The sequence below is a fragment of the Formica exsecta genome, unplaced genomic scaffold (assembly GCF_003651465.1).
Source record: "Formica exsecta isolate Colony F162 unplaced genomic scaffold, ASM365146v1 scaffold44, whole genome shotgun sequence".
NCBI lineage: Eukaryota > Metazoa > Arthropoda > Insecta > Hymenoptera > Formicidae > Formica > Formica exsecta.
In genome coordinates, this window is record NW_021851634.1 from 318,440 (window position 1) to 339,323 (window position 20,884).

Sequence of the window (20,884 nt, forward strand, 5' to 3'; positions counted from 1 at the left end):
ACGAATCGGCGACGCGGGGCGCTCGATTTACGACGTGATCGAACGAAGAGGGAAGGGGGGGGGTCTGGGGAGGGAGAGGAAAATTTATCTCGCGAGATCGTCGGAAAGTGGAGAGATAACAACGCGGGAGAGTGCGGACACGCGACTTCGATTATCGCCGAGAGAGTTACTTTTCACCAAAGTATCACCACTCTCTCTCTCTCTCTCTCTCTCTCTTTTGCACAGCATTAACCAAAACGCACTACCTATATATCGCGTTATAGCCACCGTCTGGAACTCTTCTCCGTTCCTTCTTCTTCGTCCTCGTCGCCTCTCTCAGTCCCACTCGCGTCGCACCAAGAGAGAGCGTCTCTCTCCCTCTCACCGACTATATCTATCTCGCTCCGTCGCTCTCTCTCTCTCCCTTTCCCTCTCACACCCGCCCGCTACGACGCGCCTCTTTGCACTCACCCGCGCACTCCATCCTCGTCGCGCGCATCGTAGTCACTTCCTTCTCAGTCCCACTCGCGTCGCACCAAGAGAGAGCGTCTCTCTCTCTCTCTCACCGACTATATCTATCTCGCTCCGTCGCTCTCTCTCTCTCCCTTTCCCTCTCACACCCGCCCGCTACGACGCGCCTCTTTGCACTCACCCGCGCACTCCATCCTCGTCGCGCGCATCGTAGTCACTTCCTCTATCCTCTCGCTCTGTCCCGTGGGCCGCGACGACTGGCTGACTCTTTTTGCACGCGAGACGACGACCACTACGACGACGTACACGGGTGTATATATATATATATATACGCAGGGTCGCTTACGCGCGCTTCTTCTTCCGGCGGACGATATGGCACCACCACACATGCACGGGGGAGAAGAAAGAGAGAGAGAGAGAGAGAGGCATATACACGGTGCGCACCACCGTGTAGCATCCCTCTTCCTCTCCTCTCTCTCCTTGCTTCTCTTCCACACCCTCCCCTCCCCCCTTCCTCTTCACCTACGGGCCACATTGCGCGTGAGAAACTATCGCGTTCGCTTCCCCCGTCCCCCTCTCCAGAATAACGCCGATTCGCGTTGCACGATATATCAAATAAACACTGAATTCTCTTCGTTGTCTCTCCCTTTTTTCTGTTTTTCTTTTCGTTCTTTGCTCCCCCCCTCCTCCGTCCCCCCGTTTTTTTTTTTGCGCGCGACGAGACATATAACGCACGCACGCAAGACATATGACTGCGGTCGGGAAGACGCTAGAAATGCTTCGAAGCATTGCATTAACCAATCAGAATAAATAAATCTTTACTCTTTTTGTCCTAATTGGTCAATCAAACGCTTCGAAGCATTTCTAGCGTCTTCGCGATCGCAGCCTATATTGTAATATCGGTCTTTGTCGCTGGAAATAGTTTCCGAAAATTCAGATGAGGGGCCGGGAGACGGCGAGATAATCTCATCGTCTATTTTTTGCGTTCATATATATCTTTGATCAACGCATCGATCATCCCCGTTGTTCGATCTCGACTCGGTTCTCTCCTCAATATGTACTCCATAAATAATAATAATACATGTATAATACTCCGTTATGATAACGCTCTTTTTTCAGATCTTGCGAAAGGAATAAATACATCGGGAAAAACAAACATTTCGAATATGCGAAAAACGACTGTGTGCGACTGTTTTTACACAATTAAATTTTTGAAAATTTTCTGCTTGTCAAGAATGCAAAATGAACTCTGTAAAAAGAGTTTAATCGTAAGGCAATTTATGACACGATGTGTAATTTCTGTGACAAAATGGAGAGGGGCTTAGTAATGTTAGTAATTATATACAGATTTTGATAAATGGATAAGCATGTGTAACAAGATTATATATACATATATATATACATATGATTTTTATACTGATTAGATACATATGATTTAAATAATTATATATAATATTTGATATATAATATTTGATATATAATATTTAATGTACATATAATAATTATATAATATTTGATATTTACAATTTTAATACATTATAAAGTACGGATTTCTTTAAAGATCTTTGCTCACGTTTACTGACACAAATGGAATATTTAAGCAGCGCGATTCAACTTGTGAAACGATTTGCACGCTAATTAATGAAATTGCAGGATCGTGCTGCACATTGGAGACGTCAGTGGTGCGTTTCGATCGATCCAAAACACATATATGTATCCTGAAGAAATTGTACACGCATATTTGTATAGATATATACATCTCGTTGAAATTTATATGTCGATAATCTTTCCTCTAGTGCATAATATAAATAATGTTCAAGCAATTAAGTATAAGCACACAGTGTGTATAATTTCATCGACTGCGATAAGTTGTAGAAAAAAATCGGATATACAAAACGCATGTAAAAAACGAGACGATAATAAAAATGTTATCATACGAAGTCTATCATTAACGAATAAAAACGTATATAAGATTTACGTCTAATTATATTCTGTATTGATAAAACGGCTCTTCAAAATTATATATATATATATATATATATATATTTTGATAATATTAAAAATTAGATATATACGGAGAGACTACGTCATAACGGAAAACTTGGCTAAATTGAAATCAAATTTTAAATTCACTGGAGAGAGATATGTGGTAAGCGCGTGATGCCAGGTACGCCCTGTATGTGACGGCACGCATCGATCCACTGATATATAGATTGAATATATGATTCTTCGCGTTTAAGTTCTCCGCGTCCTAAATTCCACGCTTCAGGGCTTTTCTTCCGCGGCGGCGCTTATCTTACGCGCCATCGAAGTACCTCTTATAATTTTCACATGACGTTAAAGCCGCCGCTATATAGATATATTACATTCGTTTTAAAAAAAATTATATATATTTTCATAAGTTAGAAATAATTTGCATATGACATTAGGAATCAATACATGCACACAAAGCTCTCGTGAAAATATCCCTTTGGCCTTTCTCTTCTCTCGAGCATATCCGTTGCTATTATTAACCAGTAGCGTTTCCTTTTGTTTTTACACATATTTGAGATTATTTAAAGAAAACATATTCAATTTGGAGCAGTTTTCCAACTCAATAGAGATATAGGAGTGAAAAAAGCAATACTTATATTTAATACATACATGTAGATTCCTATTTATTTATAATCGTAGTATGTATAATAATATTACAACGTCGTAACTGTACAATAGTAAACAAGATGAATATGCTCGATTGAAATACTTCATGAATAATATGCCACTAAAACTGGCAAGTAGATAATATGTACACATTTTGTAGGATGCCGCTTTATTGCCTCTAAGGGAGATATGTAATTGATACTAAAGGAAAGAAAAAAAAAGAAGAAGAGAGAAACAATGGCTAATGATATTAATTACAATAATTATAATGGGGGAAGGGAAGAGGGGGGGGGGGAGGTAGTAGGTACATGCAGCAGTATTACACAGTGGCAGCTGGCGACATTATCTTAACTATTATCACAGATTAATACAGACAGCTTCTGTCATAGCTGGACATGACCGATCATCATTCGTATTTTATCGTCTTGCTATCTACCCTTCTGCAATAAATATTTAACTGTGTGTATATGGGCGTGTGTGTATGTTCGCCGCAAATGCATGGACAATTTAAAGTACTTTTCTGCGATATCTCTCTCCGAGTATATATAAATTTCGGACGCATAGATATAAACTTTTTCTTTTTCTCGTTATAGAGCCGCTATTATGCATATAGACATACATTAGACCGTATATAAAATTAAAAAGTGACGTATATATATATAATACTGTTTAATATTTTATTGATGCGCCCAACTAAATACTGCGTATTCTGATATCTCGAAAGTATATAATAAAGAGCATATATATCTTTTACTGGAGAAAATTTATCACTTTCAATAATCAGAGAAAATCGCATCTGTAATTTCATTAGATATGAAAGTCGGAAGAGAAAATTATAAATTATGCTCACTGTGTAAATTTCGTAAATCAAATCGCGATTGGTTTTCAATTTGTTACGACAGTCTTTTGAATACAGTAGGAAGTATATCAAATTTCATATGACCAAGCAGTTTTTTAATAATTTTTAAACAGTATGCAGTCTTTTTTGTATATCAATCAATTAATACATTCAATTGTGCCTTAATGTCTGATCGTATCTTTTAGAGTGCACTGAAAGCGTCATCAAACTATATATATACAGGATCCTTAATTTTACTAAAACGTTCTATGCAAATTATTTGGATTAGCTAATAATATCCGTTGCTCGTTTGTTCAAGAAACTTTAATCCTACTCACTTTAAATACAATTTATTTAAAATATGGTAACTCATAGTCGAAAATGCAGCAAAATTCTATGCAATGACCAAAATGGCTTTGGAAAAATTAGCGAAAGATGTATTTTGTGAAGGAGCGTTCATTAGTTACGTTTTATTTAACAATTACGTGATACGAAACGCGCGTATGTTTATGTGACAATAATTTTTAATATTTGCATGTGTATATGTATGATAAGTTACTTTCATAATTGTTACAAATGAATAGGCCTTTGTTCTTAAACGCAGCACATGAAAGCCGAAAGGAATGTCACATAGACAATCGTTTTTACTAAATAAGCCCTATGCGCTCGCTCGATATTCTGACTCGACATTTAAATACGATATCTACTAACATCAAAAGTGTATACCATCTTTTTTTTAGTTAGCATACAATCTTAGGTATCATAATTGGAATACAAAACTCACAAAAAAGTTGGTGTTAGAAAATATCAGGGTTTCCAGCGTCTCATGTCCGCTAGTGATACTAACACATGCTCTCTGTTTTATTCTGTCCTAATTATCGTATCAAATAATATTTTGTGAATAGGGAGTAGCATGCTTATACAACGCTCGCTAACAACATTTTTTCCTATGCTGTTTTGTGCTTTTCCTCAGATTAACTGTCTCGTTGGTTTGTATGGCTTGCCGCTCCTTGCGCTCTTTTTTGGTCCGCAACACTTGCCGCGTTATTGCCATGAACATCTACAAATAACACATTGTAAATTTCTTAGTAAAATATGAATCGTCTACAAATTTATTAACAAATATCTTTTTAAACTTTGACGTATAATTACTCTTGTTTATAATTAATATAACAATAGCAATAATTAAATAGAGCTTAAAGTTTGACCTATTAAAATTATATAACAAATGAAGAGAAATTAGAGTGACGTACTTCCTCGACATTAATGTTGTCCTTGGCAGAGGTTTCAAACAACTGTATTCCCATTTGATTGGCGAATCTTTGTGCATCCTCCGTTAACACCACTTTCTGATTAGGTGCGTCATTCTTATTTCCTACGAGTACCCTGTTAACCACATCACAATTCTGTTCGATTTCATGCAACCATCGCTTAACGTTCGCAAATGTATCACCGCTGGTCACATCATATACAACTATAACGCCGTGTGTTCCCCTGTAGTAAGTTGAAGTTATTGTCCGGAAACGTTCTTGCCCAGCGGTATCCCAAATTTGCAGCTTTACTCGCTCACCATCTATCTCCACGGTTTGTATTTTAAAATCCACTCCTATCGTAGTTATATAACTGCCGTTGAAAGTATTGTCGGCGAATCTCAGAAGTAGCGAGCTTTTACCTACACCTTAAAGACAAAAGGGAATATATATCAGAAGGGAATCTTTACATGTACATTAAAAAAATATTTATAAAAATAATTTTCAAAAAAATATACAAAAATGTACACTTTTTTTTTAAACAAACATTAGTGCCATGACAAATATATATTTCCACATTATTCTATAAAATATTTTTATAAAATATATTTTTTGTATATAATTATATTTAAAGTAAAAAAAAATATATATATAAATATAAATCTTTTATTATATTCATAAACTAATATTAATAACAAAAAAATAATTGATTATGGGAAATGAATAAGTGATAAAAAGTTCGCTGATAAGTATCCCTTTATCACTTCATTATCTTATGATTTCTTTCCTTTTACATTGCAATGTGCGTAATCTCCTACCACTGGCTCTAAATCTGCCGTACAGGAAGGACAATTTTCACATCATGAAATCTATCTAAGCTATGCCAACAGTGCAGCGGATAGTCAATGTATACATGTCATCAGACTCATCATTTAATAAACTGGCACTAGTGGTAATGATAGGCGATTATCAACGAGCATCACACAACACTTGACGCATAAAGACTGCGCGATCCGTCATTTCTCTCTCTCTCTCTCTCTCTCTCTCTCTCTCTCTCTCTCTCTCTCTCTTTCTCGGACAGAGAGGAGAGAGAGAGAAGAGAGAAAAAAATACGCGACTGCGGGAGATTTCTTTAATTGCGCGTTTCTCTACACACGTTACAGTATGGTGATGCTGCGTATATTTAATATTTACCACTGTCTCCAATGATAAGCAGCTTGAACAGATGATCGTATTCCCGGGCCATTTTTATCCGGTCTTCTTGATGATGCCGCGGGAAAAAATGACGAGAATGATCCTTATGATGATGCGAAACTCCCGACGTTTTCCACGGGCGGGCGTGTGCGTCCACGATGACCAAACGAGACGAGAACGTTGTATACCTACCTACCTACCTTACCCCCGCACGATCTTGAGCAGCGAGACTCGCGAATCGGAAGACGACTGCGATATCAAATGATCGCCATGTTTATACGCCGTGGTATCACCATTCATTATCATCACGACGGGAAAAAAAGGCTCTGCGCTCTCCCTCGTTCAACGCGACGCCCATCCCATATCAAATTGTCACCAGCCTGTCACCGCCGCCATGTTCTTGATCTCTCGCGTTGGCGTTTTCAACGATCCCGGCGTTTGATCACTCCTCAAGTCCGATATTCAATTGCGATCGATCGCGTTAAGCCCAAATCACACTAGCGGCTCGCGACTGCGATTGCAATTGCCTCAGCCAATCAGAAACCACCAATTGCAAGTATGATTGGAGCGTAGCAAATCACAATCACAAACGTAATCGCAATCGCAGCCGCGAGCCGCTAGTGCGATTCGGGCTTAACGTGTCTGAACACGACAGTACTCGACCAAGGCCGCTCGTACCGCTTGATACGTATCATATACGTATGCACGCACATACACATTGTCTCTCAAGGCGTATTTGCACACTCAAGCGAATAATCGTACATGAGCGCTACAAACGCGCCTTGAGGGACAAACTCGTTTTGCATGTGTGCGTGCGAGCATACGTACGTGAGAGTCTGAAACTGAAACTGAACCTTATTATGATAATGATGGAAAACGAAAAATGTCACTTTTCTGGTATACGATTATCATTCCTCAGGATTGACTGCACCAATCTTATTCAAACTGGTCGCAATCGAAAGCTTGCATCCACATTGTATAAGAAAAGTGCCGTTAGATTTTTGATTAACGGCTTGGTTCCTGAGGAATTTTAATCGAAAGTTTATTAGACGTAAAACTCCGGATAAGCTACTTGGAGCGTCGCGGCCCCTGTACATAGGCAAACCGTTGACAAGCTGGAACGAATTTTTATATATACTTGGCGTCGCGACCTACCGCGTCGCTTGATCCTGACCAGATTGATCATACATGTTATATTTATAATGTCGATTATATAGATTATACGAATCATCACGTGAATTATTGTACTTCTTTCTATATTTCAGATTATTGTTATCCAAGTTTAGTGCCAATAAGTTAACTTGTTTTCTATTAAAAACCAAAGAACTGAGCAAATTATCGTGAAAATCAAGAAAGTGTAAACTATTTGGCAACAACTTTACAAATCTGGTACTTTTTATTTTGTTGCCGGAAAGATCTAGGATTTTCAGTTTTGGGAGTGGAGTCTCGTCTAGAGAAGTTCGCAAATCATTGATATAATTTCTACGGACAGACAAGATTTCTAAATTAGGATAGCCTTCAGAAATGTCCGATATCCGCCAGTGGCAATAATGGTACTCATCAACAAATGATGCATTATTTAGAATAAGGATCTTTAATTTTTCGTGACCTCCAAAGTCGAAGAGTTTATTCCAATTGATTTCGTTATTAAAAAGAATTGATTGAGTCAAATTAGAAAGGTTGTTAAAGGCGCCCTTTTCGATGCTCTAGAGGTGAATGTTCGTGAAATAGAGGCAAGAAATCCAGGGCTACTGATAAAATCCTGATCAATAGAGATGATCGTTGCGTTAGCAAAAGTAAAGGAAATTATTTCATTTTCGCACAGATGTTCGAACTCATTCACATAGTTAGGAAATTCAAATTCAAATGTAAACCAAGTCGTTCTTACTAATTGTAAGCTTATTTCTAAAAGATAATATAATAGATAAAGATAAGTTATGGCAATTAAATATAATTTTTCTATATTAATCTGTCTGCACTTTAATAGATTGGAATTTGACTAATCAGAACAAAAGGGACTAAAATTTCTTTATCCTGATTGGTCAAATTTCAATCTTGAATCTTGAATCTCAATCTTCAATGCGTAGTCTGATACGGGCTTTAGTGTGATTCAGGCTTTATGCGATTGGTAGATTTCTGATGCTGGTTACATAAAATTTGAATCCGTGAACGGACCTTTAGAAGGAAGTAGAGATGTAAAGGTGCCTTTAAAAAAAACAAATCTCGTTTTTTTTCAAAATTTTATTTTTTTTCAGATATTTAATATCTTTATATTTTGATTACTGCAAATTGATTTTTCATTATTTTTAACTTTTTAGATTTTAGATGATAAATTTGAATTAACCATTATTATTTTAGGCTGTATTCCGATTCCTCACCCGGGTGCACCCGATATCAAGAGACACGGTAGTATCTCGCGCCAAGTCACGCAAAGCAAAGACCGCGCGTAACAAGAGCGAGGCACTCCGGGTATCTATACGCGAGTCGGATAGTTGAAAGTACCTTAGATTACCAGATCTGAATAACGGCTAAACCGATCGAATTCTTGATAGGCATAGGGTGCAAACCCATGGCAGCGGAAAAGCGTAACGCGGAACGAGAGCATGACCAATCGCGAGCGTTCTGCAATTTTCGCTACGCTCAATTGGTCCGCTCTTGTTCCGCGTTACGCTTTTCCGCTGCCATGAGTTTGCACCCTCAGGCCGGATTCACACCTTGGTAGAAAAGCAGAGGCCAATCAGAACTCGCGCTAAAAAAGCAGAATGTTTTCTAGCACGAGTTCTGATTGGTTTCTGCTTTTCTGCTTTCTGCTTTTCTGCCAAGGTGTGAATCATTGCGCAGGAATCTGAATGAGATAGATTCCAGCTTCTTGCGGCTAATAGCGTGATGAGTGATATGAATTCGGTCGAGATAAAAAAAATTATGTTCTGATACACATTACTAATACTGAAAATTGATATTTATTTACATTATACACAATAGATATTATTATTATTAAACAAAATATGTATAAAACGTTACTATCCCCCAGCAAAATATTAAAATCTAATCAACCCATACAGCACAGAACGTTGCAGCAACATTGCAGCAACATTATAACATTGCCGCAATGTTACTACAATGTTGCAATGTTGCTGCAACGTTCTGTGCTGTATGGGAAGGATTATGGGATATAATTTTCATTTTTTTTCCTGCATGTTTATAACATACTGCTCCTTTAAATCATTTCCTACTTTTAACAATAGTTTTTCAAACTGTGTCGTTTTGTCATTTGTGAATCCCTTTTTGTGTCTTATTTATTTGAATATTTCAACCATCCAAAATCTTTTGCCGCATTTGTATTTTAATTTAATTTTAATTTACATTGCCAGAGTAGTAACGTTTCATAATATATCTTTGATTAATAATAACACACACACACACATCTGTTATATAATAAAATAAATGAAATATAATTCTGGGCAACAATATTCTGCGCAGACGCTTAAAGGTGCCATTACATGGCAGCATAGAGCATCGATCGTCTGCGCAGAAATCATTGCGCAGGAATCTAAATGAGATAGATTCCAGCTTCTTGCGGCTAAGAGCATTATGAGTGATATGAATTCGGTCGAGATAAAAAAATTATGTTCTGATACACATTACTAATACTGAAAATTGATATTTATTTACATTATACACAATAGATATTATTATTATTAAACAAAAAATATATAAAACGTTACTATCCCCCAGCACAATATTAGAATCTAATCAAGGATTAAGGGATATAATTTTCATTTTATTTTTCCTGCATGTTTATAACATACTGCTCCTTTAAATCATTTCCTACTTTTAACAATAGTTTTTCAAACTGTGTCGTTTTGTCATTTGTGAATTCCTTTTTGTGTCTAATTTATTTGAATATTTCAACCATCCAAAATCTTTTGCCGCATTTGAATTTGAATTTTATTTTAATTTAAATTGCCAGAGTAGTAACGTTTCATAATATATCTTTGATTAATAATAATAATAACACACACACACACACACACACACACACACACACACACACACACACACACACACACACACACACACACACACACACACACACACACACACACACACACACACACACACACACACACACACACACACACACACACACACACACACACACACACACACACACACACACACACACACACACACACACACACACACACACACACACACACACACACACACACACACACACACACACACACACACACACACACACACACACACACACACACACACACACACACACACACACACACACACACACACACACACACACACACACACACACACACACACACACACACACACACACACACACACACACACACACACACACACACACACACACACACACACACACACACACACACACACACACACACACACACACACACACACACACACACACACACACACACACACACACACACACACACACACACACACACACACACACACACACACACACACACACACACACACACACACACACACACACACACACACACACACACACACACACACACACACACACACACACACACACACACACACACACACACACACACACACACACACATCTGTTATATAATAAAATAAATGAAATATAATTCTGGGCAACAATATTCTGCGCAGACGCTTAACGCTCGACGCTTGACGCTGCCATGTAAAGGAACCTTAACGCTCGACGCTGCCATGTAAAGGCACCTTAACAGTTTTGTATGGTTTTGTATCGGATAAGTGTACTGGTTGAAGACACTTCGATTAACAAAAAAGAAAAAAAGATTAAAAACTAACAAATTATGAGAGAGATTTATGGTACACATATCTGTATTAATAATGTAATGAAAATTTTGTACGTCAAAGATAAAGAAGAGTACGATAAAATCTTAACAATATGAGAGAATTATTTTTACAACATTGTATATGACTGAAATATTTACACAGGAGATAAAATCAAGCTTCAAATGTCGCGTGTATTCCATGTAGACATTACAGTTTAATGTCACAGGGAAGATTGGAATATTTTGTAGTGTATGTGAGATTTACAGCATATATATACATTTTACAATATTTGTTAAAACATACAAGATGGCATTCTCGGCACGTATCTCGCATAAAAGCAACAGAATCTCGTACCATTACCACAATATCTTTATGATATGTTTGTTAGTATTTACACTGTTCATTGTGTTGATCTCAGTGTACCATATTTTCAAATTTGGCAATACGCAGAAACATTCTGAACATATTCCTATAACGCTGAATGACATAAATGCTTTACCCATTCAAATGTTATCTGCCAACTTGGCTGTGAGCGATGCCACCAATTCTTCCTGCACATATTTCACTTGTTTCAATGTATATCGATGCGGCAGTCGAGGAAATAAACTTCTGGTATATGTCTATCCACCCAAGATATACTTAGATTCTGTGGGTAGACCAGTAACGAACCAGATGACAAGAGAATTTTATCAAATTCTAAATGCTATTATTAACAGTAAATTTTATACATCAAATCCATATGAAGCTTGTATTTTTGTTCCCTCCATTGACACTCTCAATCAGAATAGATTAAGATTGCAAGAGGTCTCTCGAGCATTAAGATCATTGCCCTTGTGAGTTTTATTTTAATACATTCATTAACTTCTAATAGTTTACACTTTCTATTAATATAATTTTTTTACCGTGTATGTAGCTGGAACAGAGGAGAGAATCATCTAATTTTCAACATGGTGCCTGGAAGTGTACCAGACTATAACACTGTCATCAATGTACCAGTTGGAAGAGCAATGATTGCAGGCGCTGGAATGTCATCTTTGACGTACAGGCCTGGCTTTGATATTAGTTTACCAGTCTATAGTCCACTAATAAATAATCTCAAGACAAATTACAGTAATGGGAGGTAATTATATATATACAGGGTGTCCCAGACCACCCATACACCCCTTTTTAAATGAAAATAAATGGTTTTTATCAAAAATCGCGAACATTTTTTAAGTAAATCGGGTATGCTCTATCGAATGGTGATATTTTCAACTTTTGATTCCAACCGGAAATACGTCATCCGGACCGAAAGCTGAATTTTTTGAGGGAAACATAGTACTTTTTATTACAGATTCGAATTGTACGTGAAAAAATAAGAAACTTTTGATCAAACGTTTTTTCCGAAAGTGCCTCTGTCAACCTTAAAATTGATCTTGAAAATAACTGTGATGAAATTATGAACCGGTCCGATGGCGTATTTCCGGTCGGAATCAAAAGTTGAAAATATCACCATTCGATAGAGCATATCCGATTTACTTAAAAAATGTTCGCGATTTTTGATAAAAGCCATTTATTTTCATTTTAAAAGGGGTGTACGGGTGGTCTGGGACACCCTGTATATATATATACTGATTTTTATAACGTGTGTATATAATACATTTGTTATATGAATTATTTTGTATTCCAGAACATGGTTAGTGATATCTTCACAAATCAATATTAATACCGCTTTTGAACAAGATTTAATGGAAGTAAAAACGACATATCCAAAGGACATTCTAGTATTAGGTCCATGTTTACATTTTAATCCCATGAATAATACAATACGTTGTGTCAGGAAGGGCATATACAAGTATCCTGATGTTCTGCAAGTAATATACATTTATGATTACCACAACAATTTTTTTATTCAATATATAAACAACGAAGATCTTTTATACTTTCTCAGTCGGCAACATTTTGTCTAATAATCCGCGGCGCTAGGCTTGCCCAAAGCACACTTTTGGATGCAATGGCAACTGGATGTATACCTGTGATTATAGCCGATTCTCTAACTATGCCATTTCATGATGTAATCGATTGGACTAAGTAAGCAATAACGTAAATTAAAGTCTGTAGTATTGTTGTGTGTGATATATAGTTATATTTATGAATTAATTTTTATTTCTCTTCTTTTGTGTTACTCTCAGAGCTACTGTTTTTGTACGCGAAGTTGACATTTTATTAATAATACAACTGCTAAAAAAGATATCCCACCAACGCATCATGGAGATGCAAGAACAGAACGCATGGCTCTATGATCGTTATTTCAGTACAATAGAAAAGATCACAGAAACTACATTAGAAGTACTCACGGATCGCGTATTTCCGCATTTGACACGAGATTACACATATTGGAATGTGCCACATTATAAGGTGGATATAATGAAAGAATTATTGTAATAAAACGTCGAATTTTTCGCATGTTAATTCGAATTGTTTCTTTTGCAGGGGAAATCTTCACCGCTCTTTTTACCAGTAACTGCTCCTAAAACACGCGGCTTCACTGCTGTAATATTAACATATGACAGATTGGAGTTGCTGTTCCTATTAATTAATAAACTTGTAAAAGTACCAAGTTTATCAAAAGTTCTGGTAATTTGGAATAATCAGCATAAAGATCCACCGCCTTGTAAGAAATTTTAATTTATCTTGACTGTATGCTTCTAATCTATTTATACATGTGTTATATTTACACATTAATTTTATCACATTCTCTCTATAACTTAATATTATACAGCTACAAGATGGCCTAAAGTGAATAAGCCATTAAAAGTGATCCAAACGAAGGAAAACAAATTATCGAATCGATTTTATCCATACGATGAAATTGAAACTGAAGCAGTATTATCAATAGACGATGACATTATTATGTTAACTGCTGATGAAGTGGAATTCGCTTATGAGGTACACTTGAACGTGAAGCATTTCATATTATATAATCTTTTGAAAAAGATGATATAGCTAATTTTTTAATACTAATAAAATTTATCTTGATTACTTTTAGGTATGGCGGGAATTTCCGGACAGAATCGTTGGATTTCCATCTCGCATACATATGTGGGATAATAGCACTAATTGTTGGAAATATGAGAGCGAATGGACAAACAGCATCTCTATGGTTTTAACAGGAGCAGCTTTCCACCATAAGGTATATATTATAAACACTTGTGTTGGTCTCTCTCTCTTAAAGAATTATGAACCCAATTTTGTTATCCACTTTGTACTAAACATGTTACAGACTACAAAGATATTGTTATAGAAATTCTTGGATTTTATTTCTCCTAGCCAAAACCAAAAAAAAAGTCAATAGATCCTTCCCTGTTCTCATCAGGAATGTACAGAAAAATTAATTTAAGTAAATTATATAATTCCTACATAATTTCTATTAGCATCAAATGTTATACTGTTGTACAAAACTTTATCTGATACGATTTCTTTCAGTATTGGAATTACATGTATACGACAGCCATGCCTGGAGATATAAAAGAATGGGTCGACGAGCACATGAATTGCGAGGACATCGCGATGAATTTTCTAATAGCGAATGTTACTGGAAAAGCTCCGATAAAGGTAAATAAACATCTCTTGGTTCCTCGACACTGACATTTTCCTAAAAAATCGCATAAAACTCTGTGCAGGTAACACCAAAGAAGAAATTTCGGTGTCCCGAATGTACCAACACCGAAATGTTATCCGCGGATTTGACGCATATGGTGGAACGTACACAATGTATAAACAAATTCTCCTCTATTTACGGAACTATGCCGTTAGAATCGGTCGAGTTCCGCGCAGATCCAGTACTCTTCAAGGACGTGTTTCCCGAAAAACTAAAGCGATTCAACGATATAGGCAGTTTGTAATTACAAGTAAGTTTAGTTTGATATACAGGTACAATTTTTATTAAATTAATCACAGAAATCAAGTTATGAAAAATATATAGATTTATCGATCAAAGTATGCAGAATGTTCTCAATTATAATAGATAAAATTATCTAATTTATATGTAATTACTCTTTTAAGAAAAATGAAAGTTTTGATAAAAGTGAAGATTTTGATAATATTATGGCATCTCCATCTGAACCGATCATGAAATTGAATACTCTCTGTATATTGTATATATGTATATACAATTGTAAGATTCAAAGAGGAATATTATATAAGTGAGCAGAGAGAATATGGTGGCATGGGATAGTGTGTAACTCAATGGCAGAGTGTCAGCCAACTGAGAACTAGGCCCTAGAATCTAGAATAGAGTCCTGATAAGGACCCCCTCTGCTCAAGAAATATCTTACAAATTTCAGAAGTGGAATACACCTCAAAAGATCTTGGGTGCTTGATGATATCTCAGGAATAAATCAATGTCGAGTCTTCCATTTATTGAGATATTTACTTATTTCTGAGACCTATACACACAAGATCTTTCAGAATTTTATATATATTATATATTAAATTGTTCGCGTTTTGATGGATAGGGAGTATTTGTTTATAATGTAAATAAGAATTTTTTTTAAACTGTTATCAGGATTCATTGTATTTATATGCATAAGTTAAAAATTTAGGAAAATATATATGTATCTCGCAAAATTGTGACTATGTAAAACGATTCAATCTGGCAGTACTATTATGTGTGAATTTCATGAAAGAAATTGGCGTGAATCCATATAAAAATTTCGTATATAAAGTATTTTAGGCTACGAATTATTTTTACAAAACCTTATTACATCACAGGTAATGTATATAATTTTACTCAGACTCTGCTTCAGATTTTATCTTGAAGCAGACACCTTCGACAATAGCTTTCTTACCTACCTCGTGCGATGGTAAGGCCGACATGTAACTCTACAAAAAAAAAAAAGTGTGCTTTTTAATACATACAAGTAATTTAATTTGATAATAATAATGTTAGAAAAAAAATCAATGCTTAGAAATAAGGATATTCCACATATGTAAATATATATTGTTAAAAAGGTTTAAAATTATACTAAACACAAAGAAAAAAATGGAACATGTACCACTGGTGTATGTTGACATGTATTCATGTAACCTATTATCATGGAATTCGTAGAATGGCTCCAGAGAAAATCGCCCAATCCTTCTTGTGGCGAATAACGTATAGCGATGACACCGCCTAGTTTCTGTTCGAGCCCATAGAGAAATTTCGAATCTAAAGGGGAAACGTGAAAAGATTGTCATTACTTTGATTAATCGCCACGCAATTGTTTATGCTAAACCTGTGATGCACCGATAAAATCTACGTTCATCGCTCGATGGAGACTCGTAGTCGGACAAGAGGTATTAGAAATAGCTTCTGCAACTGTACGCGCTAACGAGGTGCGCACAAGATGTTCCCCGCAACCTGACGTGCTGGCGCCCACTGAATAAGAAGTATCCTTGCAAGCCCAGGCACCACAACCCCATACCCCAGCCTATTTAGGAAATATATAAAATATAGATATAAAAATTTACATACAAGAATTGTATCAAAATTTTAAGAAACTTTGTGGATGTTACTATAAGTTATGTGTGTTTCATGGACAATTTTTTATAGCTGTTATGCCACGCAAGATATATTATAAATTAATATTATACCTGCCCAACTCTTCCAGGATATTTCAGAATTATACCACCACTCGAGCAAGCCGCAGCAATATTTCCATCGCCGTCAACACATATTGCACCTACTGTGTCCATTCTTTTCTTAGCACACTGCAACATAATAATCTCTAATGACAATAAATTTTATTTATAAATCAGTATAAATAACTTTATACCTTTTGAGCTTCTACACTGCAATCTTCCACTTTTCTTTTGTAGTGTTTGTATATTTTTTGAGCTCTCACTAGAATGCAATATTAAAATGTGTAATTAATTGTACACATTGAATAAATAAATAAGAGATGCATTGGCAAAGAGCGGAATTTGCACAACTTACAAATCTCTCAGAAATAAATTTACTAAAATCTAACAAAGATTTCTTATATAAATTATGCATACTTGATATTAATTGTTCCGGTGGTAATGTCTGTATGCCCATCTCATGTGCCCAAATATGTGCACCATTTCCAACTAAAAAGCTAGTATAAGAAATGGAGATATATGAGTGTATACGCGCGCACACGCACACACACACACACACACACACACACACACACACATATATATATATATATATATATATAATCATTATAATACAATTAATAATCTTTTGAGGAGATGAAATGACATTGAGTGTGTACCTAGGTGGGATTCGGCCGTATGCAAATTTAACAGATTGTTGTTCACACAAACGCTTTGCCAATAGAACTGGATTCTTTATTCCACTAACTGCACCAATTGCACCGTACTGTAAACTATTGCCATCCATCACGCTCGCGTCGCATTCTACTGTTCCATTCAAGGTAAGATTTGATCCAAATCCAGCATTTGTCATGGGTGAATCTTCCAGCACCATTACTGTTTCCACCACTGCATCTAATACATTGCCATTGGATGTCAAACTTTGAGCTCCCTTAAGAACATAATTACAAGAGAAACAATTTTTAAGTAATTTAAAAGTTATATGTAGAATATCCCAAGACCTCTAAACACTTTTTTAATAGCAAATTTTATGATCAAAATTTGAAGTAGTTTTCATTAATAAAAATGTCGAGAGAAGTTATCATTTTGTGCAAATTTTCAATTTTTTCTATTATGTATCTTTGTAACAAAGTTGAATTAAAATTCTATTAAAATAAACTAAAATTAAGAATGTAGTTTTTTCAACCTTTTAACATCACAAAATATAATTTATAAAAAAAATCTTTTTCAATTGTTTGTAAACTATTAATATATCTGGATATTTTCATTAAGAAAAAATCATTTCCAAGTTGGCCAGAGAATCTGCTATTAAAAAGATATCAGTTTTGAGATATTTTGTATATAAAAGACTGAATATATATATATATAGAGTTAATTGTCGCTTAAAAATCTTACCACTTTGCATGCTTCGTGACACAACTTTTGATATTTTTCTTTAAGGGATGCAGAGTGCTGCCCAGCACCTGACAAAAAAGAATTACAGCATTGTTAGTAACAATATAAAAAACAATTATAAGTCATGTTTGAATTAATTACATACCCACATGTACAGCAATAAAACCCTGCTTAATGTTACTCATGAGACTAGATTTTGTTTCTTCTAATCAGCGATCTATATTTTTGCTTTGTTTTTACACTCAAGTACAAAACTCTCGTATCTCAGCTGCAAAAATGTCATTGATACAAATATGATGAAAGCAATCAAATTATTTGTTTTATTGTAAATAATACATACATTCGTTACATACATTCATTTATAATAAAAAAAAAAAAAAAAAAACATTTTTAATATAATAAATTTTGGTATTTAATAAATATTTCGCTGCTTCATTTAATTAAAAATTTAATTATAAGTTTATGCAGCAATAAAAGTGAAAAGATTTTTAGATATCCAAAAAAATAGCTATAGTATATTACATATAATTATAATTGTATAATTCTTATAAGAACTTGCATAGTGAATCTCGTATAGATTTTCTCAGACTCAGACTTATTGTTAGATTTGTATCCTGTTGTGAACACATAAGCAAAGACGAAGATAGAAAAAAGACAACATTCCGGTTCCCACCAAAGGCTGTGTTCCGACTCCCTACCCGGGTGCACCCGATATTATAGTATACGTGACATATACTATAATATCGGGTGCACCCGGGTGGGGAATCGGAACCATAGACATATAGAATGGACTAAGTGTTGCGATAGACAAACGCGCGCTCACTGTAGAAAGAGAGATACTACATGGGAGGCCTATTTTGTCTCTTTTCCTAACATCTCATTAAATAAAATCACCAATGAGATGCTAGGAAAAGAGACAAACATAGGCCTCCCATATAGTACCTCTCTTTCTACAGCGGGCGCGCGTTTGTCTATCTCACAATGCTCAATCCAGTCTATATATCTATGATCGGAACACAGCAAAAGTGAAACCTCAAAAAGCTGTTTGGATCCTCCTAAAGCCCATCTCACATTACGCATTAAAAATTGAAAATCTAATCAAAATAAAAAAATTTTAATTTTTTTTGCTGTGATTAGTCAAATTTCAATCTTTAATCTTCAATCTCAAATTTCAATGCGTAGTGTGATACGGGTTTAAGCCCGTATTAGACTATGCATTGGATTGAAATTGACCAATCAGGGCTAAGTTCCAAAACGGGGTAAAATTTACTCTCCGAGGAAAATTTTAGTGCCGGTCTACAATAGGTGATTTAAGCCTTAAGCCTTAGTGTCGGTCTACAATAGTGATTTAAGCTCTAAGCCTTAAGAAATTGACCAATCATGATCAAGTATGAGGAGAATACTCGACTGTGATTAGTCAATTTCTTAAGGCTTAGAGCTTAAATCACTATTGTAGACCGGCACTTAAGAAATTGATCAATCACAATCAAGTATGAGGAGAATACTCGACTGTGATTAGTCGATTCCTTAAGGCTTAGGGCTTAAATCACCTATTGTAGACCGGCACTTACTCGATGGCCAGCCTGGAACCAATCAGAGACGCTCAAAAAAGTTTCGGAACGACCATCGGAATAAAATTTTCCTCGGAGAGTACGTTTTGGAACATAGCCCAGGACAAGGAAATTTTAGTTCCTTTTAGTGCCGGTCTACAATAGGTGATTTAAGCCCTAAGCCTTAAGAAATTGACTAATCACAGTCAAGTATTCTCCTCATACTTGATTGTGACTGGTCAATTTTTTAAGGCTTAAGGCTTAAATCACCTATTGTAGTCCGGCACTTATCCTAATTGTTCAAATTTCAATCTTCAATGCGTAGTTTGATACGGGCTTTAAAGTTCATTTCACGTGACACGTGACAGAAGATTTTAATTGTAACCGTAGATTGGAAATAAATCGACCAAGCAGTGCAGGACTCATATTAACCCGGAAAATTTAAAATATTTATTGAAGAAACAATCGACAAGAAGGACTTAAGAAGCAAATAACGGATGTCCGTATAACAAAATAAATCACAAAGAAAAAAAAACGCGACATACATATTAATAAATTAGATTAAAATAATTAACATACAATAATTTACAAGACGTGAATAATATAATAATATAAATAAAACAAAATTAAAAAATAAAGTGCTGCAACGTCTGCGCTTTATTTTTTAATTTTGTTTTATTTATATTATTATATTATTCGCATCTTGTAAATTATTGTATGTTAATTATTTTAATTTAATTTATTAATATATATGTCACGTTTTTTGTTTTTTCTTTGTGATTAATTTTGTTATATGGACTAGAGTCCTAGATTATCAGAGAGGCACCAACTCTACCCTCACCATAGACATAGTATATCTAGACCGAGCGTTTGCCTTTATTTAAGGAGTGGGGGTAAAGATACACGTAGAAAAAGACATACTCTGTTTCGTGCCCCTTGTGTTCTCTCTCGCTCGCACAGAGCATTTCTCTGATAATCTAGGGCCGGTATTCATAGTCAGTACTTATTTCAAAATCGTCTTAAGTAATGTCTTAAGATGCTAATATGGTTCTGTGATTGGTTTAGGACATCTTAAGATTGTGTTTATGTGCCGGTCTACAATAGGTGATTTAAGCCCTAAGGGTGCCATTACA

General features: G+C 35.5%; 3 protein-coding genes across 10 annotated transcripts; 1 reads left to right on the forward strand and 2 right to left on the reverse strand.

Annotated features, from left to right (window-relative positions):
• Nucleotides 1-3,086: 3,086 nt before the first annotated feature.
• Nucleotides 3,087-6,793, reverse strand: LOC115240515 (ras-related protein Rab-35). The gene is made up of 3 exons (XM_029815716.1): nt 6,373-6,793; nt 5,182-5,606; nt 3,087-4,988 (listed from the first exon to the last, which is right to left on the reverse strand). Exons 1-3 carry the CDS (start codon nt 6,422-6,424, stop codon nt 4,860-4,862), a joined length of 606 nt encoding a protein of 201 aa, XP_029671576.1. The 5' UTR covers nt 6,425-6,793; the 3' UTR covers nt 3,087-4,859.
• A 4,335-nt stretch (nt 6,794-11,128) lies between these two features.
• Nucleotides 11,129-15,913, forward strand: LOC115240513 (exostosin-2). Of its 5 annotated transcripts, XM_029815708.1 has the most exons (12): nt 11,129-12,038; nt 12,119-12,325; nt 12,875-13,058; nt 13,136-13,275; nt 13,377-13,602; nt 13,678-13,858; nt 13,967-14,133; nt 14,234-14,377; nt 14,515-14,584; nt 14,671-14,799; nt 14,868-15,095; nt 15,250-15,913. In XM_029815708.1, exons 1-12 carry the CDS (start codon nt 11,512-11,514, stop codon nt 15,255-15,257), a joined length of 2,211 nt encoding a protein of 736 aa, XP_029671568.1. In that variant the 5' UTR covers nt 11,129-11,511; the 3' UTR covers nt 15,258-15,913. The 5 variants fall into 5 exon arrangements, with proteins under 5 accessions (XP_029671568.1, XP_029671567.1, XP_029671571.1 ...); XM_029815707.1 differs by having other exon boundaries at nt 14,868-15,913; XM_029815710.1 differs by lacking the exon at nt 14,515-14,584 and having other exon boundaries at nt 11,512-12,038.
• On the reverse strand, nt 15,731-18,919 carry LOC115240514 (threonine aspartase 1-like). Of its 4 annotated transcripts, none has more exons than XR_003884784.1 (10): nt 18,761-18,919; nt 18,347-18,469; nt 18,202-18,269; nt 17,466-17,737; nt 17,224-17,303; nt 17,001-17,068; nt 16,819-16,935; nt 16,461-16,655; nt 16,242-16,393; nt 15,731-16,068 (listed from the first exon to the last, which is right to left on the reverse strand). XR_003884784.1 is itself a non-coding variant. In XM_029815714.1 (10 exons), the coding sequence occupies exons 2-10, from the start codon at nt 18,384-18,386 to the stop codon at nt 16,031-16,033; spliced, it is 1,002 nt and encodes a 333-aa protein (XP_029671574.1). In that variant the 5' UTR covers nt 18,387-18,469; nt 18,761-18,919; the 3' UTR covers nt 15,731-16,030. The 4 variants fall into 4 exon arrangements, 3 of the variants coding, with proteins under 3 accessions (XP_029671574.1, XP_029671573.1, XP_029671575.1); XM_029815714.1 differs by having other exon boundaries at nt 16,489-16,655; XM_029815713.1 differs by having other exon boundaries at nt 16,472-16,655; nt 18,761-18,918.
• Nucleotides 18,920-20,884: the final 1,965 nt, after the last annotated feature.